Source organism: Panicum virgatum, chromosome 7N, assembly GCF_016808335.1.
Source record: "Panicum virgatum strain AP13 chromosome 7N, P.virgatum_v5, whole genome shotgun sequence".
Classification (NCBI taxonomy): Eukaryota; Viridiplantae; Streptophyta; class Magnoliopsida; order Poales; family Poaceae; genus Panicum; species Panicum virgatum.
Window position 1 is genome coordinate 32,146,330 of NC_053151.1, and position 24,075 is coordinate 32,170,404.

The 24,075-nt window shown below is 45.2% G+C and overlaps 2 protein-coding genes and 1 pseudogene across 4 annotated transcripts; all 3 read left to right on the forward strand.

The window, feature by feature from the left end:
* The first annotated feature begins 2,536 nt into the window (after window positions 1-2,536).
* On the forward strand, window positions 2,537-10,989 carry LOC120682166 (annotated as a pseudogene).
* A 1,924-nt stretch (window positions 10,990-12,913) lies between these two features.
* On the forward strand, window positions 12,914-17,631 carry LOC120682767. 3 transcript variants are annotated; one of them, XR_005678600.1, is made up of 9 exons: window positions 12,915-14,298; window positions 14,457-14,598; window positions 14,841-14,942; window positions 15,132-15,247; window positions 15,669-15,934; window positions 16,019-16,109; window positions 16,185-16,323; window positions 16,727-17,212; window positions 17,369-17,631. XR_005678600.1 is itself a non-coding variant. In XM_039964779.1 (8 exons), the coding sequence occupies exons 1-8, from the start codon at window positions 14,185-14,187 to the stop codon at window positions 16,777-16,779; spliced, it is 1,023 nt and encodes a 340-aa protein (XP_039820713.1). In that variant the 5' UTR covers window positions 12,915-14,184; the 3' UTR covers window positions 16,780-17,262. The 3 variants fall into 3 exon arrangements, 2 of the variants coding, with proteins under 2 accessions (XP_039820712.1, XP_039820713.1); XM_039964779.1 differs by lacking the exon at window positions 17,369-17,631 and having other exon boundaries at window positions 16,727-17,262; XM_039964778.1 differs by lacking the exons at window positions 16,727-17,212; window positions 17,369-17,631 and having other exon boundaries at window positions 12,914-14,298; window positions 16,185-16,693.
* Window positions 17,632-20,341: 2,710 nt separating this feature from the next.
* Window positions 20,342-23,767, forward strand: LOC120680475. Its single transcript, XM_039961967.1, has 6 exons — window positions 20,342-20,497; window positions 21,299-21,338; window positions 21,487-21,558; window positions 21,665-21,732; window positions 21,812-22,002; window positions 23,401-23,767. The coding sequence occupies exons 1-6, from the start codon at window positions 20,347-20,349 to the stop codon at window positions 23,488-23,490; spliced, it is 612 nt and encodes a 203-aa protein (XP_039817901.1). The 5' UTR covers window positions 20,342-20,346; the 3' UTR covers window positions 23,491-23,767.
* The last annotated feature ends 308 nt before the right edge of the window (window positions 23,768-24,075 follow it).

The window sequence follows — 24,075 nt, forward strand, 5'->3', positions numbered from 1 at the left end:
ATGATTGGGTGCTTATTTCAAACCAGCAAAAGGTGAGTTTGAACCACAATAATTCTAGTTGCCAAATGTGTTCAAATTGATTCTGTGCTAGACTATTTGTTAACTGTTTACTGCAGGGATTATTGAAGGCAATGAAAGAGTTAGTACCCAATGCAGAGCACAGGATGTGTGCAAGGCATATTTATGCCAAATGGAGGAAGAAGTACACAGACAAGAAGCTGCAGAAGAAGTGGTGGAGGTGTGCAAAAGCACCAAGTATGACAATGTTCAACTTGTATAGAGCTTACCTTACTCAAGAGACTCCAGAAGGTGCCCAAGACATGATGAAACCCTCACCAGAACACTGGAGCAGGGTTTTTTCAGGTTAGGCAACAATTGTGACTCAGTTGACAATAACATGTGTGAGAGTTTCAACCACAGTATTATGGAAGAAAGGTTCTATCCAGTGATCTCTATGTGTGAAGCCATAAGGAAAAAGCTAATGGTTTGAATTCAAGAAAATAGGGTCAGAGCTGAGAAGTGGAGTGGACAAATTTGTCCTAATATTTTCAAAAAGCTGAAGATGAACATCTCTTCTAATATCATTTTTTTAACCTTTTCAACTTGTAACCAAAATGCGTAGGCTAAGCTAACTGGAAGGGCAGCTCCTAGGCAGCCAAGTGGCAGTCAAGAACCAAGGCAAGGAAGTGGGACTTCAGCAAGTGCTTCTCAGCCCACTCCAAGTGCAAGGACTGGTGGAAGTCAGCCAAGTGCAAGCCATAGTGGAAGTCAGCCAAGTGCAAGCCTTGGTGCAAGCCAGGCAACAGAAAGCCAGCCAAGACAGAGAAAAAGTGGTCTGGCACATCTGTTGTTTGGAGACAACTACTGAGATCAATATTAGTTTGCACTTCTTTTTTGGATGACTTTTGTCTGTAATATAACAAGCACATGGTACCAGTGATGCTCATGTGGACTGGTTGTGTAAAATATCAGTGATGGTCACATAGGTGACAGTAGCAGTAGAAGTTGTGAAAAATACCAGTGATGGTGCATGGTTTTTGGAATGGTTGTGTAAAATACCCAAATATCTATCTATGAAGTTCAGTTTCATCTTTGGGCAACATACACATAGCAACCAGAGTTTGCAATTAACATTGAACAGAAAGCATGGTTATGTTACATTCAAAAGAAGTTTCATTCATCTGACAACCAACCATCATTCCTAGTTTTCTCTAGCACTACCATTGAACAATTACATGATCCAGAATTCCAGATTGCAACATTCCTAGTTTGTCCTAGCACTGAACAACATGGCAAACAACATGCCCATCACAACCACAATCGACAAACTGCAAAAACTAGTGCATCCTTTATTCATTGCCTTCATCTTCACTTGCAATGCCTCCAACTCCTTCTGCTTCTCTTGCAACTCTCTATCTTTCTTCAGCACCTCCTCATGTTTCTTGGTCAGTTCCTCATCTTTCTTGATCAGTTCCTCATCTTTCTTGATCAGCTGCCTTTGAAAGGAATGATTACAAATGCTGTCCCCTCTCCCTCTTCAACTTGTCCACAACACTCTTCAGGTCCAACAGAAGCTCCTTCATCCAATCCGAAATGGGTGGATCCACCCACCGAAAAAAGGAACAGTCTTGCAGCGTCTGCAATCACAAAATCATTGACACCAATCATCAATAACACCACATTCATCAATTCCCTTTCAGCAAGGAGAAAACATACTTACATTTGCCATATTGCACCTGTAGTACCTACGCCCAGGGTTGTCAATGCTCCAAGAAATCCATCGTGGCGCCTTCATCTTGCAGTGACAATACACAGGGGGGAGGTAATCGAGAGGGCCAATGCGGTACGGCACCGGCGAGCCTCTAACCTCGACGCCGGCGCCACCACCTTGGCTGCTTGAAGCTAACGCCTGAGAAGAGCGCCGGCTTGATGAAGCAATGCCAACACCCCGACACGCCGCTGCTCCACCGCCGGTGCACCTCCGACGAGCTCCCTATGCCCTTGGCCCCAAACCCTATCCTCAACTGGGCGGCGGCGTGGTGTCTGTACGCGGGCGGAGAGTGAGCGAGAGAGACAGAAAGCGATGGGCGCAGGGCGTTTTGCTGCCCATGGGCCGCCTGACCGGTGGGCCTGAACGCCACCGTGGCCGCGGATGCCACACTGGTGGCCCCGTAGGCCAAAACCGCCCTCCAAAACTAGCCAGGGGCTAAATCAGACTGTTTGTCGTAGTTTAAAGTGCAGAATACCTGGTTTTATAGGTTGGGGTGCAGAATATCTGGTTTTGTAGGTTGGGGTGTGAAGTATTCCGGGTCCAATAGGTCCGGGGTTATTTAGATTTTTTTCTGGTTGTGGCCATCCAAACCCAAAAGCAGCTGCGGGTGTCGTGTGTCCTCAGCAGGAAAAGCCTCGTCGGGCGGTCCAGTTTCCCGTCCTATGGGCTGCGGCTTCGGTTTTGCAGTTTTGCGCGTTCGCTGGGCCCAGAATCCTGCCTCTGCCGGCCCGATCTGCCACCCACCCTCGAGCCCACAACACCCCTTCGTCGTCTTGGCCTTTCCCTATCCCATCCTGCCCTGCGGCAGTCCTAGGCGGCGGCGCGGCACTGCGGCAGTGCGCCGTGCGGCACAGCAGGCCGGCACGAGCAGGGGCGGAGCCGCGGAGGGCGGAGGCCGGACCGCCGGAGCCCGGGGGCCGGGGGCCGCGCCGCCGCAGGACGCAGGCGCGCACCCGAGCTACGGCTGCAGCCGGCTGCTCCGCCTGCTGCCCTGCTCGGCCTCGGTAGTCGGCCCTGCTCGGCGGGCGGCGGCCAGGCGCAGGGCGCTGGGCACCAGGGAGCGGCGCTCAAGGTCAGGGCGCTGCGTATTCCACGATTAAGCAAAGAGCAAACGCAAGAAACACCGGGAGCACAGCCTGCGCTCAAGACCACACGGCTCCAGCCTGCGCTCAAGGTCAGGGTGCAAGCATCCACGATTAGGCAAAGGGCAGAGTGATCTTTATGCTGATTGTTTAAACAGAGTGATTGAAGTTATAAAATGATGCATTGATGCTTGCACATAGCTGTCTGTTTAACTAGAGTTTTGTTTTGTTGTTTGCTAGTATCATAAATTGTGTATGTATGCATCCTAAATACAATGCAGATGCAGTATCATAATGAGAAAAATATTTCTGAAACTCGATTGCTTGTATTTATTTCAGATACTTCCAGATCATTTAGTATGTCTATTATTTATATAGTGAACAATTTCAAATTATAAACAATTTGTGTTGTTGGTACTCAATTAATATACAGTACTAATATATACTTTGGGCGGTTATTTTTTTTTCACTACTTGAAAATTTGAATACCCATCTCCCAAATCATGGGCCCGCCCCTGCTCCTCCACCCACCTAGACCCCGCCACTCTGTGGTCAGCGACGACCACCGCCCTGCGCCTTCTAAGGTCGGACACCAGGTACATGCGTCACACTTTGTACTCCGCATCCTTGCATCCCTCTTGTGTGACTTCAGGCTCCTTACGCGGCAGAAGGAGACGGTGATATCCCAGTTTTGTTGTTGATTGAACCGATTACATACCTCTATCTAATTGAAACTTGTACTTTAGCGCGTCAATTTCTTTCAACAAGAATATTGGTGTTCTACCTTCTGCATGTGTTTAGAATTCCGAAATCCGCTCAAAGAATCTTCCAGTATTGATTGCTAATCCGATGTTCAGTGCAGCACGGTAAAAGCTACGGCTTTGTTTCTTATACTAGCTCCGTTGGGCCTTCCCCTCCTGTTTCTGTTACAAGAGGAAATCTTAAAAACGATAGTTTCATTTTTGTGGCTCCACATACAGCTGATTGGCTTCTGTGGTGGTTTTGCATGTCCTGTCTGGACTGGGTAGTGAGTAGGAGGACATATATTACAGATAGTCCAATGGAAGGTAAAGCATAGGTCTGACTACCTTATATATGCTACAATGTGCACAAAGATAGGCTTAAGTTAGCTCTTTTCCTCGCTTAAGTCAGCTCTTTTTCTTAATTTGCGAGCTCTTTTCCCTTTGCTCTGAGTTAGCATCCACGTTTTTCAGGACTCAGGAGCAAGGTGGAACTTTAAATACTGTTAGACACAACTTAGGAATAGGCTAGCTGGTAGATACTTTTGATGAGCCAGGTGTATAGTGTATGTACAAGCTTTTTTATGTCCACACTCCATGTTGCAGTTGATAGTTGACCTAAGAAATGATGCTATTTGGCCAGCAGCCCAAGTTATCAACATTGTTTTTCTAGGATTATAGACCAGGAGCACTGACATAAGTCTATTATAGTAGCATTTCTTTGATTGGTTGGCCAGTTATACTTTACATTGTTGCCTACTTGCTTTACCGCATATGTTGGCCATTTTGTTTTATTTCTAAAAGAAACTCTGCTTCAGTATTGAAAATGACGCAGAGATCCAAGAGGCATGGTGATGATCTCACCAGAAGGTTTGCGAAGGAAAGTAAATCATGCAAGACTGGGTCATTGGTCTCAGGTACGGTAGTTCTTCCTCTTTTCTGCTAGCCCCCTCCTTCTCACTACTCTATTTGAGCATCAAAGTTTACAGTTGCCTTACTGTTTTTTATTCAACTAGGTCACCTCTGTGGGGACTGTGATGAAGATGTTTCTACTGGGCTCTGTGATGGGCTAAAATGTGTTTTGTCAAGAAGTGTTGCCTCAATTACTTTGTGCAATGGTGATTATATATGCTGCTCTAGTCTTCTCAGCTCTCTAACTAGTATATATTGAAACACCACCAGTTGTATATGATTTAAATTGTGTTTTGTAGGAGACACAACCTTATTTTCATTCTCTGGCATAGCTATAGACCGTGAAGGGTGCCTTACAAGGTTTCTGACTTCTGCAAGCTTGGCTAGAATTTACAATGATCTTATGAACAAAGACTATGGTGACTTAAAGGTTGGTGCTGACCATCATCCTTTACTAATCTGTTTAATCTGATCATTGTGTGCTCATTTGTTACCTTGTCATTTTGCAGATTGAAGTGCGCCATGAAGGCAATGAAGTGTACAATGGGTTTTTGGATGAAAGTTATTTAGATCACAACTTTGCAGTTATAAATGTCTTTGCCTACCTCGATGTTCATGATGTAGTTAGATGTGTGCTGGATCTTGTGCCTCATGGTGAGGAATTACTAACTGTAGGACGTGGCAGCTCTGGCCAAATAATGGCAAGGATTATAAATTTCAGTGTTGAATTAAGGGCATCTGAGGAGGAGGATTTGCATGACAAGGTGAACCTTTTGTTCTGTTACTGTTATTATAAGCAAGGAGGCAATACAAGTTATTTTTTTATGTAACTCTTGTTCCATACCACTACATTTTGTTCAAATGTAACCCTTGTTTCCTGTCACCTTTGTTGTAAGGTTTGGGAAGGTGGGCCTCTTTTTTCTTTTGATGGGAAATTTGTTGGTATGAACCATTCTTTGACTACGAGAAGTGTCATGTTCCTACCATGGGGTACAATTTCCAAGCGTCTGATGCATTTTGGGATATCCTCACCAAAGAAGTCGTCTCTTGCGCAGTCAAAGATTTCTAAGGTTAACAGGTATGTCTAATCGATGATGCCCTTAATTACTTCACCTACTCTGTTCTACCACACATCAATGTTCAAAAAAGCGCTAGGCGGTATCTAGGCGGTGACCCACCGCCTAGGGATTAAGCGGGATTAGGCGTTTCAAGGCGTTTTTCTAGGCGGTACAATATAATACGTATACTTCACCATATACTCTAAAAAGAAAAGAAAAAATAAGGAACTAGTGGGCTTTGAATGGAAAAGAAGATCCAAAACAGCCCAAATAGCCCACCAGCCCACCTCCCCCACCTTATCTTCCACCCGTGACCCGTCGTCTCCCCGTCGCCTGGTTCGACGCGACGACACCTCCCCGTCGTCCTCGCCGCTCGCCCTTGCCTCCTCTGCCCCGCCGCCCCTGCTTCCGCCGCCGCCGAGGTTCGTCCCCTGCCTCCTCCTCCACCGCGCACCTGCCTCAACCTCCTCCGCCGCCGCCGCGCCCGTCCCCTGCCTCCTCCTCCGCCGCCGCGCCCGTCCCCTGCCTCCTCCGCCGCTGCGCGACATCCCTGCCTCCTCCGCCGCCGCAGGCCTCCTCCTCCGCGCACCTGCCCCCAACCTCCTCCTCCTCCGGCGCCGCCCATCCTGACCTCCGCCGCCACCATGGGGCGCCTAGGGGACCGCCTACCCCCCTAGGCCAGGCGGGACCCCTCCGCCCAGCGCGTAAGCGCGCTTAGGCGGCCGCGGAATTCCGCCTTTTTGAATTGCCACACATCCCCTTCCTGCTCATGAGCTTATAAGACATTTTAGCGTTTCTAGATACAATCCTTTTACTACGTATCTAGACATTGTGTACATCTAAGTGCATAGCAAAAGCTACGTATCTACAAAAGCCAAAACAGCTTATAATTTGAAATGGAGGGAGTAGCCTTCTGAGTGCTAGAGGCAGGCAGCATATGCATGCAATAATATGAACTGTCCTGTTCGGCAATGTTTCCTTTTAATATTAACTTGTTTCTTTGCCATGTCAACCAAAATATTTTCTATTCTTGGGTAACAGCTGCTCTGTACTAGATTAGTTATATTTCTTGTGCCAATGTTGTGTATGTTTCGTACTGGAATGTGCACACTAGAAGGCAAGGCATTATGGTCATGTTTTCATGAAACATTTATATCCACAGTTTCAGGTCCTCATTTTTCTAGCTTTTTTTCTTTGCCTATGATTCTATCCACGTATGTTTTGGCACTATTTTGTGTATTAACACACTGGTTTTGGGGTTAATAATTGTTATGTTCTTTTGCATGTTTGGAGCAAGACCCATAGGTGAAAAACGTATCAGCCATGCAGAAGGTGAGGACACAGCCATTCCTCGAGACTGCTTAACTTTGTGGTATCATTCAAATTGTTGTAATTTTTAATTGTGATGGTGTGCAAGTTTTTGCTTTTACATTTGTTTATCAACTAGTTTAGCCTTATACTGTTGTGTTGGTAGTGCTTATCAATTAACATATGTACACTACATTCTTGGGTATGTTCATGCGCACGGCAACTTCTAGGTAGTGTTGTTGCTTCACTGGAGTTGTGGCTCTTGTGGATTGGACGCGATCATCCTGCGGATATGGTATAACGTAAAATGTTTTGGTGAATGTATGAGATGGTGTGAGATTTTGTTTGGTTAGGAATGTCACATGAATGGGTTTAATGGTTACCAATATAAGATTATATCCATAGAAGTTAGTTTTTTTATAACTATAGTTAGAAATAAATTACTCTAATTTTAATTTATTGTGTAACTAATAATTCTTAACTTTGATTAATATTCAGTAATCACTATAACTAGCAGAGCTTGACACAACCTGTACAAGGTCGTTTGACCAACTTTTTGGTATATCATCTTCAATAAATATTCCTAGAATTTATATCAGCCTATCCTGGACAAGCTGGTATGATTCAACCAAACAGAAGGATGACAGATTTTCAAGAAGCATCATACATGAATCACCCTGTACAAGTTGGTATTGTGACTTGTTGATTAGGCTATCATCAATATTACTAATTCTACATATGGCGATCATTATGCGCAGAATTCATGTGAATTTACTTTCCTTGTTTAGTATTAATGTATGTGTATGCCACTGATGGGGCACATGATCTCGTTGCACTAGTACACAGAGCTCTTGTCAACCAGGAAAAGCTAGATGTGGACTCCAAGGGTTACCCTAAGCTACCAGCGGCCATGCTGGGTGGTGAGTCAGTTATTCTAAATTTGCTGACCATTTCCATGTTTCCTGTACCATTAACAACTAATCAAATATTTTCCAGCTGGCATGGTTCTGGTTAATACTTTCGAGGAGACATTTGGCGACATGTTTGGTAAAGGTGTCTGGAGCAAACTCAGTGATCAAGCTTTTAAAATAGATCACACTGTTGTTGCACTGGCTTCATTTATTGGTAATTGCGCTGTCCCATGTACTATTTCATCTTTGTTTTGATCTGATCACAACTAGCTGATAACCAGAATCTTGGCACTCAGGAGAAAAGAGGTTTTTTGCATGCACGGGCTTTTTTATTGAATGGAATGGATCTATGATTGTTTTGACATCAGCAAGTTTGGTTAGAAATTCTGGTGATGGGAACGAGGTTGTTGCTGGCTTGCGGGTTGGTGCTACTCATTTTTGTGCCATTGCTTGTCCTTTCAAAGTGCTGCTCAAGTCTCACCACTGTATCATTTGCAGATTGAAGTGGCGCTTCGAGAAAACCGATGCCAAGGGACATTAAAACATTATAATCTGCATTACAACATTGCTCTAGTCAGTGTCGAGGATTGCAGTGATGCTTGTCCAGCAAATACTGTAGTTTATTGGAAGGGTTTTGAAGTAGCAGCTGTGGGGCGTTGCTTTGAATCAGGTGCCTTAATGGCTAAAACTGGGGAGATAGTTTCCTGGTCTGGAGCACTTGATTGTCATTTTCTTGTAACTCCTCATGTAAAATCACCAAGGTAGTCCTGTGTTTGTTCCCTAATTTTTCATTGTGATAGTAAACATATTGTTGCATCAGAATGAGTTGGCTATGTTACCTGTTTTGGAATAGAAATCACAACCTGTCCATGTCACCTTGCTAGGCTGAGATTGGAGGACCCCTTGTTTCTATGGATGGGGATGTTATTGGCATGAACTTCTATGATAGAAAAATAGGAACTCCTTTCCTCTATTGGAAGGATATTCGTGGCATCCTAGCATTGTTTGAAAAGAAAAGGTATTCAACTGCATCGTACATTCATTCTTTTCAACATTTTAAGAAGTTTGTTGTAGCAGGTTGAGTTGAACCTCTTTTTGTTGTGTTTGACAATGACGGAAGGATACTAAGAATTGCTAAAGATGGCAAAGAAACATTAAACATGTAAGTATATTGATGCATGTCTCTATTTTTTTCCTGTATCAATTCATGTGTCAGAAGGGCGGCCCTGGTGCAAGCGGTAGAGCCTTACCGCCTGGACCGGAAGGTCCAGGGTTCGAGCACCAGCCTCCGCACATTGCATAGTGCGCGGGAAAGGCTGTCACTGACACCCTTCCCCAGTGTTAGCAAGGCATTATATAGCATGTATGCATATATTGTGTGGGCTTGCGCCCTGGCTTTCTATAGCCGTCCGGCCTCTGTTTTGGTTAGAGAGATAGCAGGAGATCGGTTGGGCTCTGTTTCTATAAACCCTGATCTTCTCACCCTATATCTGTACATCTATCTCTCAATCAATTCAATTCAATATTCCACGCAATCTCCATTGCTTTCATGGTATCACGAGTCTAAGTCATCTCCTAGGGCTCACCATCCGCACCCTAGCGCGCCTCCACTCGGCGCTGCTCCTGCGCACGCCCTTCCCCGTGCCGCCACACCCATGGCTGCCGTCGATGCCTCCCCTGTCGGCCCGGCGGCTACTGAGGCAGCCCGGCTCGCCGAGGAGAAACGAACTGCGGAAGCCCAGGCCGCCCGCAATGCCGCTCTACTTCACGCCACTGAGGCCGAGCGCGAGGTGGCCGACGCCGCCAAAGAGCTCAACGCGGCTGATGCCCGCGTCCACGCGGCTTTGGATCGAGCGGCTTTGGATCGAGCTGCTCGCGAGCGCGCGCTCGCTGGCGCTAATCACGTCGGCTCAGGCGGCACCGACGGCCCCACCGGCACAGGCTGCCACACTGGCGCAGAGGACACCAATATTGTGTCTGAATGTTCGATCCATCGACGATTCGACTACGGGGGCATGTTAGCAAGGCACTGTATAGCATGTATGCATATATTGTGTGGGCCTGCGCCCTGGCTTTCTATAGCCGGCCGGCCTCTGTTTTGGTTAGAGAGATAGGAGGAGATCGGTTGGGCTCTGTTTCTATAAACCCCGATCTCCTCACCCTATATATCTGTACATCTATCTCTCAGTCAATTGAATCCAATATTCCACGCAATCTCCATTGCTTTCACCTAGACCCCGCACAGTGCGGGAAACCTACGACACTGGATACATCTTTTTTTTACCGATTCACGTCTCTATATTGAGCTTGAGGCATCTCCTTATATGCATCTCTCCTAAGAATTATAGTTGATCTAAACAATTCATTCCTTGCTAATTAGTTTTCATAAATTATTATAGAGGCCTTCTTAATCTTTGTTGTTTGAAAATTGTTAGTTTTACTAGTACTGTCTATGAATGAATATTGCCAGATGGTTTAGTTCTGTGATTTATTATTATGGCAGAAAACATGCTAGTGAACAATTGCTCCCTAATGTGTTATACATGCACAAAAGTCCTAACTATTCAGTATCGTAATGATGTGTGAATGGTTGGTAAAAAATTGTTACGTAATCTGTTGTTTCAAAACGAAGTGAAAAGGATTCCCTTTTTTATGTTCATGAGATATCATCTTACTTTTTTTTCATCAGGAAGCTTATAATTTTTCCTGCTTTATTTCATTGAACTCAACAGGTGGCCTGTGCCCACGCCATGTTGGCGGCACCCCGACTGTTTTGATGAGTATGAATCTGATGACGAGGAAAAGTTTGTTCCCAAATCTGGCAACTTAACCTATTTTCAAGGAAGGAAAATCTTCCTGTATTAGATGCAGTCACCTTGATGGGTCTCAATCTCCAGATTATTGCTGATATGAAGTGGCAGAAGTGACGTGTGGCTACATGTGTTCTGTTTAGCTAAAGTCTGTAATAAGTAATATGCACTGGGTCTATCTTTATGGTGGTAAATGTTGTGTAGCATGCACTAGTAGTTGCTACATGGTCGTATTGTTTAAGACACACTTTAGTGACTAATTAGCCGATGAGCACAAAACAATGTTCCCCTGTTGGAAGTAGACCTGGTTATTTGCTCATCAGTGCTATTTCATCTGAATTGTCCAGCAGCTATTCTAACTAAATAAAAAAGAAGAAAAAACTTTCCAGCTGTTCAAGATCAAATGTTTTGATTATGAAATGTATGTGAACAAATGGTGATGCATGTGAGAGACAAGTTAGTCAGTAGTTGTTCAGGCTATGTTTAGTTCATGAAATTTTTTGGATTTGAGTACTGTAGTACTTTCGTTGTTATTTGATAATTAATGTTCAATTATAAACGTGCGCGATGGTTGAGGCCGCCTGCTACGGCGCCTCCCCGCCCAGGCTCGAAGCCTGGGTGCTGCATGGTCGTGTGCCCCCCCTCCAAAAATATAGTAACCGTGCAGATGGGTCCGCGGCCACCACGAAGCGTGCGCGGGTGAGGTTCTTGCCGGCTATCCAGGTTCGGGGGGTCCCTACCTTAAGGACTATGTCGACGGGACGTCTCTCCCCTTGATCGAGTCTTTATGTTCAATTATAGACTAATTAGCCTTAAAAAAATTCATCTCGTCATTCCCAATTGAACTGCGTTGTTAGTTATTTTTTAATTACATTTAATGCTCCATGCATGTGTCTGAAGATTTGATGTGGCTTGACTCGTCTATTCAAGCATGCATCTGGGACAGCCCGACAAATCTAATCTTTTTTATAGTGCTCAGATCCAAACTCCCCAGGTCTCGACATCAGAAATGTACAGACCTTGAAAGAGCAGCTGTCTGCTGAATTCCAAAACGTGGAATGTTCTTGAATCTTGACTGGTATTTGAATTGTTACTACTACTTATAATGAAGTGAGTTTATAAAAGGATCAGCTGAGTGATTATTGCATTCCAACTTTTCAGTGTTAATTGTATGCCCATAAACTCAGTATGTTAGCCAATTCTGTTGTTCCAAAATTATTACATCAATACCGGGGGTGTTTAGTTGGTGAAAAAGTTTGGGTTTGGGTACTGTCGCACATTTCGTTATTATTTGACAATTAATGTCCAATCATGAATTAATTAGCATCATTAGATTCATCTCGTATGAATCAATTAGATTATGTAATTAGTTATTTTTTCAACTGCATTTAATATTCCATGCATGTGTTCGAAAATTTGATGTGATAAGAACTGCGCAAAAATTTTTTGGAACTAAACGCAAGCATCCCTGACAACTTCTGCTTCACTGTGCAGTGTGCAGCGGACGAGCGCGTAGCGCAGTGGCAGGCCCGCTCGGTGGAGCGCTGCCCGCCCGGGTTCGATTCTCGTCGAGATCGATCCCGGGTGCCGCACCGGGATTAATTTCCCAGAGGGAACGGAGCGTGTCTAATATATATAGTGTGTGTGCGTGCGTTGCTCCGTAGGCGCGTTCCGAGACTTCTCGGACAGTCTCATCTGCGTCTGAGCGCGCGGTCAGCGTAGGTGTCCATACGAGTTCTTACATGATGTGCCAGTGCTCCTGGCGATTTCAAAAAAAAAAAAAAACTGTGCAGTGTGCACTTATCATTCAAGCCAAAAGTTAGCATGGGCCAAGTCTGTGCAACGAGTTGTGATTAGATCCTCGGGCAAGCCTTGCTTTTGTCTTGCTGATCATCAGATCCAATCGGGATTCCCTGACTTGCTAACAATTTTCTCGTGACTTTTGAGCCTCTGTGGGCCGTCCAATCTGAGATGGATGGATATGATCGATCGTTACAGTAACCATGCTACAGTGTTCCTCTTTGTGACTTCGCTTCATGAAGTCAGAGAAGTTGGATCATGAAGTCAGAGAAGTTGGATCGCATCAGATCATGCAATGAAGGCAGCGTTTAGTTGCCGGAAAAGTTTGGCCGAGCTAAAAAGCTGCTGTTGGCATCGCAACCCAAAAAATCTTTCCATCCCAAAAAAATTTGGGTGGTGTTTAGTTCCCAAACTTTTTTTGGCTGCAGCTAGGAATATTCCTGTTCCCTCATTTAATGTTTGCATGCAAAAAACATTCACAGCCCACAAGCACAGCATCCAAATGAACAGTGCAACGGCACAATTTCAAAATTAAATTCCCAGCATCCGAACGCAAAGCATCCAACCATTACTCACACACCGTATAACAAATTCACAGAATGTGAACATTATTAGCATCATTGAACCACAAAAGCACAGTTCTCATCCATACACAGTTCCCTCACAAACAAGGCAGCACAAGACATTTTCCATCTCGCAGTACACACAAGTCGAACAAAACTTTTAATTACGGTTAAACAAAGCAAGCGCAAGGGTATCACGAAACTCATTCATGATGTCCGGTTCATCAGGCACTTCTTCTGTGTCCGGTTGATCCTCCGATGCTTCATCTGGGACATAATTTTCATCACGATCACAGCAGCAGAAGTGTCTATCCCGTATGCCACTATTCCTAATGAAATTATGCAATGCACATGCGGCCTGTATGATTTCGCTCTGCTTATCAGGGGCATAAGCGCGCGGGGTAGCCGGCGAGGCCGTGACCTAAGGTCCACGAACTCGGCGCCCTCGGGTACTCCGTGGAAGCTGCGGCCGCCGGGAAGCCGGAGCCTCCCAAGGTCCACGAACTCGGCGGCCTCGGGTACGCCGTGTATGACGCGGCCGACGGGAACCCGGAGCCCACTGCGAAGGGGGCACCTTGGTTCGGAGCGTCGTCGCCTCCATTGAAAGCCTCGCCATCGGAGCTGTCCATGGGGTCCAGCGGGAACCCGAGCGCGTGGATCTGCACGGGCGGCGCTGGTCTGACGGGGGTGCGATGCGATGGTGGGAAGAGGAGCTAGGGGAGGCGGCGGCTAGGGTTGGCGAGGGCGACGGGCGAATGGAGGCGGGTCAATCGGAGGATCTGCGTGGTGGGGGTGAATCGGACGACGACCGCCGGCGGACGGAGCGAGGGCAAGCAGCGGCGCAAGCGGGTATGGGAGCGGCGCTCCTGCGTGCCTGGGAAGGGGATCGAGGGGCGGCGGTCTAGGGTTGGTGTCAGGGGGCGGGTCGGGATATGGGTTTTGCGTGCTGTTTAGTTTGACACAATCCGCACACCGAAATTTTTTTGGCCCACCCGAATTTTTTCAGGAACTAAACGCGGCCGAAAGGTGATCGATTGTTTGGCGCGCTCCTTGTCAGGCTTTCATAGGGCATGCTAGACAAAACAGTTCTACAGAGCCCGGGCTCGCCTTCCCCTCTCCGATGGATCGCCCGCGCACAGGCGTAGCACGGGGATTGGGTTACATGACCCCGTCTCCAGTACAGCTCAGTCCCGAGCCCTAGTCCCCGGGGCGGCGGCGGCGGCGGCACCATGGCGGCAGCTGTCAGCTGGTACGGGCCGCTGATCGACCTCTCGGCGGCCGCCAGCCATGTCGGCGGATTCGTGCAGCTGCTGGCGGCCGTCCGCCGCGTCCTTCCCCATCAGGTAATCCGCAACCCCACATCCGCATCTGCTACAGTGTGTTTGGGAAGGGTGGACGGTGGAGCAGGATTCGAGTGATGGGTGTCGCTGTACTGGTGCGGTGTGGTTTGTATACATACGAACGCATCCTGAGGGGCGCTCTCGTTTCTCTCCGTTCCTAGGGACTAAACGCTGCAACCGGGAGGACGTACCAGAAGACCATCGTTGAAATCGGCGACGACTCGCGTTCCAGCTTCTGTGTCTCTCTGTGGTCGTCCAAGCAGAGTTCGGGCATAATCGCTGGCGATGTCTTACTAATGCAGAGTAAGGATCATGAATCATGCTCATCTGTTATGCACATTGCCACATTTACATTCAGAGCATTTTCATTTCTTGGGAAAAAGCTTCAATGCATCAATGGAATGCTACTAAGAACACCCTGAGATTGATCCCCTTTTTATTTCAGATTTTAATATGAGCTTTGTGAATTCGTCTACTCTTTGTTCGTGCCAACACCTCTGTGAGTCTCTGCTTCTAATTGTTAACCTCTGATTATCTTGTTTCAGATATTAGGATAGTGGAGTTTAGAAATGGCTTGGAGGGAAGAGCTTCTCAGATATCCGCAGTACAAGTATTGTTCAACTCTAAAGACTTGACGAACCCTGAAGGTATAGAGTTGCAGATGGTTTGGCTCTGCGCTGAAAGTTAGCATAATGTTAATTCATCCAAACTATGGGGTGACTTGATATCAGGCGTTCGCTCTTGTTCTTTTTAAGAGTTCCTCAGCAGATTAATATGCTTAATGAAAAATATCGCCAGCATTCTGGTTTGTAACTTAGCAAATTACTCTTATACAGGAATAGGTGAACTAATAACCAGTTGTAAAGTGGGGGACGCTACAAAATCAAAGCTAAGAAGAGTGGCAGAATGGACCATACGCACTAAACGTGCTCTTGGTGAAAGTCATCAACAGGTAAGATCTGCTGAAACTATCCTCCATTGTAACTGTTGTATGCGATAAGGTGTCAAATTGCACACCCTAATCTTCTTGAAATCTACTCTTCCATTCTGGTATGCGACAAGGTGTCAAATTGCACACCCTAATCTTCTTGAAACCCTAACTGTTGAGTTTCCATCTTCTACATGAACTTGATTATAGATTTGGCAATACTAGTATTTTGCATTTGGTTTTCGTGTTTTACATCATCTCACCTTGTAATTACAATGATCACTAATTAAAAATCCAACCACAACTTCAGGGCATCAATGATTCTTAGTAGACAAGTTCCCAATTGACTATGAACAGAGTTGAATATTATGGTCAATATGTGTACTCAGTACCATACGGCATCAAAGCTACTTACTCATACTTTACTCTTGTGTTATGCTTGCAGTTGCAGGTGATATCGAAGAACTGGAAAGAAGCAAAAGAGAAGGAATCACCAGACTTGTTGTGTATATCAGAACTATTCTCTCAGAGAAAATTATGTTATATGAATGTTTATGCATGTATCTCCAAGATGGTTCTAGCGACTTCGCCGACCTCCCACTTGGGGCACCTGTCAGTTATCGACAAACATTCTTTGAAAGAGCACAGTGAAATTGTCAGAGATTTCATTACTGCTGGCTGCAAGTTATGTGGTTCGCCTCTATATCACAAGTAGGCACCTTATTGTCATGCTGCCATCTTCTTATACAGCAAGAATTATATTGCTCTTCTGTAGTGTAATGAATATCTATGCAGAAACCTTCATGGGGAAAACTCATCTGCTATAGATTGTCCGAATAACCCAAAGTATCTCCATGTTCCTGGTCAGATATACAAACCATTTACGGTAAGACATCCTTCAGCCTGAAATTTTCTTTTCTAGTTGAACAGGTTTCTAAAATTATGTTATGGCCATATGCAGATATATGTCTATGACCAATCTGGACAAGTTCCTTTGCTTGTAAGGAATAAAGCAGCAGAGATCTTATTTGCCAATATCATTGCAGATGATGTATCTGAATGCTACAAGAGCCACATGCTGTTAGAAACCGTTGAGTCAGGTAACTTAAGCGCTCCTGGTATAATAGATAGCGTTGGCAGCAAAGAGATAACAAAAAGGAGAAAAACTGAACAAAAGCCTAATTTCCATCAAATCTGGCTTATTATGATCAAATGTCTATTGAACCAAGGCAGCAATAGTCCATTCTGCTTCCAGATCTTGGTCAACCCTGAGAAGAATGTCGAGGATGGCCGTTTTGAGTTGGTTTCCTTGACAATGCCAATACCATGAGATGGCAATTTTTTCATAAGATATGGTTCAGTTTGGTCTGATTCTTTTTCTTTTTCACCTAGAAAAATATCATGGACCTTTTACCAAGAAAACTTAGAAAAGTTACTTGCTGTTTCAATCGATGATCTCTTGCTGGTTAATTGGTGTGTGCTGTAATATTGTTACTTTGTTAGGCTGGCAGGACATCAGTCTTGGAATCAGCAGGAACATGATTCAATTTGGTTGAAACTGTATCTGGGCTCTGAGCTGTTTAATACTAATGATGGTGCTGGCTCAAACCCATTTCACAAAAAGAAAGGGAAACATGAAGTCAGGAGTTGCATAGAAGTAAAGAGTGATGCAGGATTATGATGGTGAAGATCTGAACCTGGATCAGAAAGTTTTTTTTTTCAGAAACAGAAAGTAGTTTCTTTCGATGGTTTAGCATCTGCAAGAAAATTCTGATTTGCAACTCTCTAAAGAAGGTTGCTCTGATGACATCGTTGTTACTTCAATAGCATCCTGCCCTGAAGTTACCATTGTTAGCTGTAGCCAGCAGCACTATTCTTAAACTGAATAGGCTTCTCCAGCACTGATTAGCAGGTAGATTGTGGTCGTTGAAGAATTTTTTTTAAGCAACTTGAGATGAAGGTTTGTACTCGACCAATAATGGTGATGAGGTGTGTATGTGCTAAATCAACATGTTTATTTATTACTCTGTGCTTACACATCGATGGGGGTTCGAAAAAGAGTTGGCTAGGTCTATTGCTGACTTTTACTGGTTAGCAGGTATACTGTATATTTCATCATTCAACAGCCTCCTATCTTTATTTCAGGCTTGTGCGCACTGTATTCTTCATCTTGCTACAGCTTCCTCAGGCCGCTGCACAGGGGCGTGCTTTCTGATTTGTGGCAACCATCTACCTGCATCTGATATCCTTCAGATATGCATATTTCCATTCGCTCTTTTCCCTTTCTTCCCGTTGACTTTCAACCTCAACCGCATCGGAATTGAATTCTGTTTTGTTTTAGCACTGAAGCAAACCAAAAAAAAAAAACTATGATCCGATAATGGCAGTGGCACGTACAATTACATTCAGACGTACACAAGCAATCGACGCCAGGGCATAGCTCGCCGGGCATGGAGTGATCGGTGATGGATTCATGGAGACGGCTGCTCCTACTCATCCACACATGCAAGAAGGAGAAGCACCACACAGCAAAATAGATCTGTCTGCTCCCTTCACTCACGCTGGCAGCAACACTAATCAGGGAGATCAGAGTGCTTGAAATATCTGTTGACAATCTGACATACATAAAGCTTCTTTTTACTCGATCAATGAGATGGTGAGGAGGTGCTGTATGTGCTCAACTTACATGATTGTTCGTTCCTTAAGCATATCAATTTAACTACCTTGGGGGGGGGGGGGGGGGGGGGGGGGGGGGGTTCAAACTTTATAAGGCAAGTGCTGGTTTTCAACAGCACTTCCATGGATCTCTCACTGCTTTTAGTTCCTCGGAAGGTAGTGTTTTCAGGCTTCTCACAATTACAGAACCATGTGCTTGATGGTAACCATCTACCTGCATCTGGTACCCTCCAGATACGCCTCTTCGTTCACGTCGTACCCTTTCTTACCTTGCTTCAATCACATATTCATGGAATTGTCAATCCTGTTTTTAGATGGCAGTTTCTGAATAAATACAGAAGCAGGCATTCGTTACGGTTAAGATTGACTGAGCATTGATTTTTTAATTGCTAGAGTATTTTGCTCAAGTGCCCATTCCACGCACTACTTCGTGTTTTGGTCACTCTTGAATCTGACTTGCTCACCGTATACTGTTCATAATTGTTATATTTGCTTAAACTTTCCTCTGAAAAATTTTTGTTTTCATTATGATGAATTTTGAACAAGGCTTTTTCAGCTTAAATATTTCTCTGAAAAATCAAGGTTTTCATTTCTGATGATTTTGAAAGGAAACACAACTACTGTATCTTATTATACGAAAAGGGAAAGACCCGGCTGATTTTGAGTCACAATTACTGTAAAGTTTTTGTCGGTGTCCAGACCTGGCGGTCCGGCACCAATGAGTGATGATGCTGCGTGGTCCCTAACCCTAGATGGTTGATACAAGAGGCAACACAGTAACGCACGGTTTTATTCTGGTTTCGGCCACAGGGCCGTACGTCCAGTAAGGGGTGTGCGAGTGCACTGTACTATCTTGCACCGAAGTGCCCGTAGTAGGGGGTACAAGCAAGGCGAGAGAGAGAGGGAAGCTCCCAAGTCTCTGCTAAGTGATTGAGGCAAGTGCCAATATCGAGCTCTGGAGAGCGTGTGTGTGAGCGAATAGTATGCGAGTGAACCGATGAGTGCGTTGATGAGAATGAGATCAGCCCCCTTGGGAAGGAGCCCGCCTCCTTTTATAGACACAAGGAGGGGCGGAGTACATATACAGGGAGATCAGAAGTCGTCGTCTTCTCCCCGAATCGGGGGTGTGCAGTGGTCGATCACTGTTGGAAGTACACGGTGGCGCACTGGAGAGTAAGGTGCCGGGTGTGGCAGTTGTCCTGGGCGGCTCCCTGGTCTTGCGGAGATCGGGCCGGCGTCCTGATCGCTCCTGTGGGCGTCGTGGTGGTCGCTGTGGAGGGTACCGTCCTCCATGCGTGACGTGGCAGCGTGCCGAGGGTCCTGTGGGCGGGGGTCTTGCTCCGGTCAAGGCCCGGGCCGCGTTCGAGGGTCGCGCCCATGCCGGTCGAGGGTTCTGCAGCAGAGAAAGTACGAGGAGTAGGTAGCACAGTGGCGGGAGCAGTGCTGGGCACGTCTGCATAGGGCGTCGCAAGTTCCCACAGTGTCGCCACAGTGCCGGGATGGCGGAGCAGTGACCGGAGTTGGCGGACGGGACCCCGGTCACAGCTGTTGTGCGGCATGGTGGCCCGACGCCGTCTGACTCCGCACTCCGCGGTGGAGTGGTTGGCAGTTAATGCTTTTTGTCAGACGGGCCGGTGAGCAGATGGGTTGCTAATTCCAACTACCGAGGGGTAGCCTCGAGCGAGGCGGAGTTTCCCCCTGAGCCGAGGCCCTGCGGAGTTGGCCTGCTCTTCCGAGGGTAGGTCCGCTACCCTCGAGCGAGGCGGAGATGTGGTGCGCTATCGAGAGTCTCGGCGGAGAGGTCTCGAGTGAAGCGGAGATTGCTCTGCAGGTTCGAGGGGGGCTCGGATGGGCCATACCGCAGAGCGGGGCTGTGGGTCAAGTACGAATTGGGCCTTTTGGGGATCTGGAGAGGATCGGGGTGCTATGAACGAGTTGGAGGAACTCCATGGTATCCGGGTGCAGAGCGATGACAGAGTTGTCGTTCTTGGTGGCTTCTTCCTCTCCAGGATCGCCGTCGAGTAGTCCTTCTCTCCCTTCGGATCGGAGAAAGACTATTGGCCTTGGTTTGTTGTGACTGTAGAGTCTGACAAGGCGGTAGGCACTTGTGGGCCCGGTTGTCTAATTGTGTTTTGTGTTTCGAGGACGATTTAGTCTCTGAATTAGGGTGCCCTTAATTGTGGTACCCGACAGTTTTGTTCAACCTCATCTTTACAAGTAACCAACCTGTCAAGGTTGCTATATCTTCGTACTCTGTACCAATCAATGGTGACGTCCTCCTTTTATTTACTGCTATACAGGCCTCACAGAATCATAGATTTCGCGGCAAGAACTACGCAGAAGACAGCAACAGAAGCAGATTGCCCCAAGCAACAACCTTGTTAGATAACCACAAGAGAGTATAGCTTCGACGTAGAAGAAACCTTGAGGTTGTTCCTTTAAATCCCATGGCCGGGCTGATGAGTTCTTCTGTTACTTCCGGAGGCTTGGCACCTCACACCTCTAAGGTTTCTCCTCGCCGCCTCGGGAATCCAGCGATCTCCTCCGCTTCGTGCCATCACCGCCGAGGCCTTATCGGCTTGACGATGAATTCTTCAGGCCTTTTCAAGCCTGACACAAATGACACACACAGACAAGGATCAATGGCATTATATTTGGGGATCATCAAAGTATACATCCAAGAGTTTTTACAATCACCTTTACAAGGACTTCCATCCACCAAAGCCTTTTCTTTGGATATGGAAGTCAAGATGCTGCAACAAACTAAGGGTCTTCTCATGGCTTCTTCTAATGGACAGACTAAACACTAGAAGTCTTTTAAAAAGGAAAAAATTCAAGATTGATGGCAATAACTACAGCTGTATCCTATGTACAACTCAAAGAGAAGAAACTGCCTTCCACCTCTTTTTCACTTGCCCTTTTGCAACCTCATGCTGGCAGCAGATTGGAATTCAATGGCAACATGGAAATCCTTTCTTCCAAATGCTAGAAATAGCTAAGCAGAGCCTCAACTGCAACTTCTTTATGGAAATTTTCATAATCGCAACTTGGCACATTTGGAAAATGAGGAATGGACATATCTTTGAGAACTGCCCAACAACCCTCAGCCTGTGGAAAAGAAATTTCAAAAGTGAATGTCTTATACAAGCTCATCGGATGAAAGACTCTCTGAAGACACCCTTCTTAGTTTGGTTCAATAGCTTGACTTAGTCCCTTTAGTCTGTATAGCTCGTAGATAGCTCTTAAGTTTCTGTCTAGTTGTTGCTCCCTTTTGCTTCTTCTTTCACTTGTACAGGCTTATTGTTTTCCTAACTTTTGGTGTTCCTTTTTTTATATAAATAAAATTTTACAGCGGAGGCCTCCCTCGCTGTTTTCAATTAAAAAAAATGAATTCTTCAGGCATGAACAATGCCTTCCCGTTCAAAGGAACGACTACACGGTAAGCGCATCTCTCGTGACTCAAGTTAAAGCTTCTCTTTTCCAACCTTTACGTTTTAGTAGTAGCTTGTATCTTGGCATGCACATCAAGTTTCATGCAGCTACTGCACAAAGGCTCTGTGTATAAAGCTTCACCTATTTTGGTTCAGAATTGCAGCAGTTGGACCTGGCCCAGCAAATCCGTCAGGAGGAAATCTCCCAATACCCAACATGCCTCCATGGTGAGTGAAGATCAGACACATGCCTTGCTCGTTCATCTTTCTGATCTTTTCAAACTTGTTTGATCAATTTCCTTCTCGCTTTCAAAACCTACTATCCGCTTCTCGGGGCCAAGTGGGTGGTTGGTGCTGTCATAGTTGCGATACCAATTTACAGAAGGTTCAGAACAGTGGAAGGTACATCGAGACCGCACTTCATTTGTGAAAATCGTCTTGTCATGCAACTCGTTTTGATTGCAACTTCTGCCGGCGACAGATAAGATAGAGAAGACGGTGGAGGCGGTCGAGGTGGTCGACACGGTGGCGGAGGCGACGGAGAAGGTCGCCGGCGAGGTCGCGGACGCGTTCCCCGGCAACGAAAACCTCAAGGAGGCGGCCTCGAGGATTAAGAGGGTCACGGATGCGATCGAGGAAGATGCCGAGAAAGCCGAGGCCCTGATCCACAAGGTTAGTTTAATTACGCAACCTCTATTGCTACGTGAACGCTAGGCTTGGACTACGGCAGCTGGTGATGTTGCTACTTGCTAGACGACTTAAAGCTCATGTTACAGTCTTGCAAGTTATCACTACCTGCTGTTCTTTGCTATGTTCGGTAGCTGGAGATAGAGAAACGTGCTGACTTGTAGGTGCTAGTCTGCCTAGCAACGTGACAGTAGTGACGTGCACGTGTGTTTAAGCTCCGGGTTCTTAACTTCTTATGAAGGTTCATTAAAAGGGGGGAAATGAGGCGCTTGGCTATGACACATTTGCGAGGCAAGTGGAATGGGTTTGCACGATAAGCTCATCTTAATTTGTATAAGAGCAAATTAAATTGTTTCTATGCTGAATTGAATAGTGCGTAAGGCATGTGTCCAGCCTATCACCAATTCTTTGTCTCGCCGAACTTTTCGTAGTCCTTTTTTTTTGAAAACAACTTAAGCTATGACGACGAAAATTTGCTTCCCAGAAGGTGTTACTTACCACCCTTTACCAATGTGAGGTGTAGTAAAGTGTGGTCGTCAACTAAATAGGCCATTAGCACACGTCCTTCCTATTACAGCAAGTACTGCTGATGTTGCTATTGCCATGATGCTCATCGTACAATCTTGCAAGTTAGTACTACCTGCTGTTCTATGATGTATTTGGTATATATGTATCGTAGCTGGAGATACTACTTGCTGATGTGTACTATATATAGCTGCATAGCATTGTGATAGTGACTTGCATCTATTATCTTATTATTTGGCCAACAAACAGAGCCTCCACGTTTACTCTCAGGGTTTAGAAATTCCCACATTAATAGGAGAAAAATAGAAAAATAAAAATTACTCACCACTGCCATTATAATAAAAATTAGCAAAAAATACTCATGTGCCTAATTAAAAATCACCCACCAATGCCATTATGAAAAATTAAATATAAAATATCATTTAGCTATGTATCAGTTACAAACATATACTATTAATAAAAACTAAAGTTAACAACAATCAATCGAAATAAAACAAAAATAAAAATAATTATATGCGTAATATTATTAAAGCTCAACGAATCAAATTGTTATTATAGGTAGATCATATTTGAATTATTTTAACCAATAATAAGACATAATTTACGCTAATGAACAGGGTGATATATGGTAAAAAAATAGTAGAATCTTTAAGTAAGGATACAACGACATGCAAATTTTTGAATTTTCAATACTAGCCGCGCAAATGCGCGGGCTATACGCCTAGTTTTAATTAAAGCGCTAGCTAGCTAGTTGCGGATTGTGATGGACAAGTGGAATATAAAACAGTAAACTCATTCTATGCATCACGCAGGTTGCAAATGGTGATGTTAACTATTTACCTCGCTTGCATTGGGCAGGTTGATGAGATAAAGAAAGAGGTGGACTCAATAGTCGGTCCTATAATCGACAAGGTCGTCAAGGAGGAGGAGGCGGAGAGAAATAAATAAGTCGGCATGAAAATAAAGAAGCGCACACACTTTTCCTTGTTTATTTTGCTTCTTTCGTTTCAAAAAAGAAGCAAATATATACACATACACTAGTTTGGCGGTAACCAGAAGAACGCTAGGGAGGCAAAATGACGCGCCCCCACATGTCATCGCCCGTCCACTTACCTCATTCGGGTTTCTACTTTTCTAGCCATGTGCTTGTACAGTCGCTGACTCTATCTACGAACCACAAGAAGGCAAAGTTTGGCCACCACTTTATGAACTTTCTCGACAAGTAGTTATTGCATGTGCTATCATTAAAGTGAAATGGTAAATTGGTAAAAAAAGAAGAAGTTTAAATTACACACTCGAACTATTGCAGAAGTTCGATTTTCAACATTCAACTACAAAATTGAATAACATAGGCCATCCAATTGTTAAAGCCGGGAAAAATTGACCCCTGGGGTGATTTTCAAAGTGGTTTTGTATTTTTTTTAAATAAAAAATCTAATTACCTTTAAAAAATCAAAACTAATTCATTTTCAATCAAAAAAATATGAAACTAGTACCAATTTTTTTCGGAAACTGTAACCTATTTATTATTGC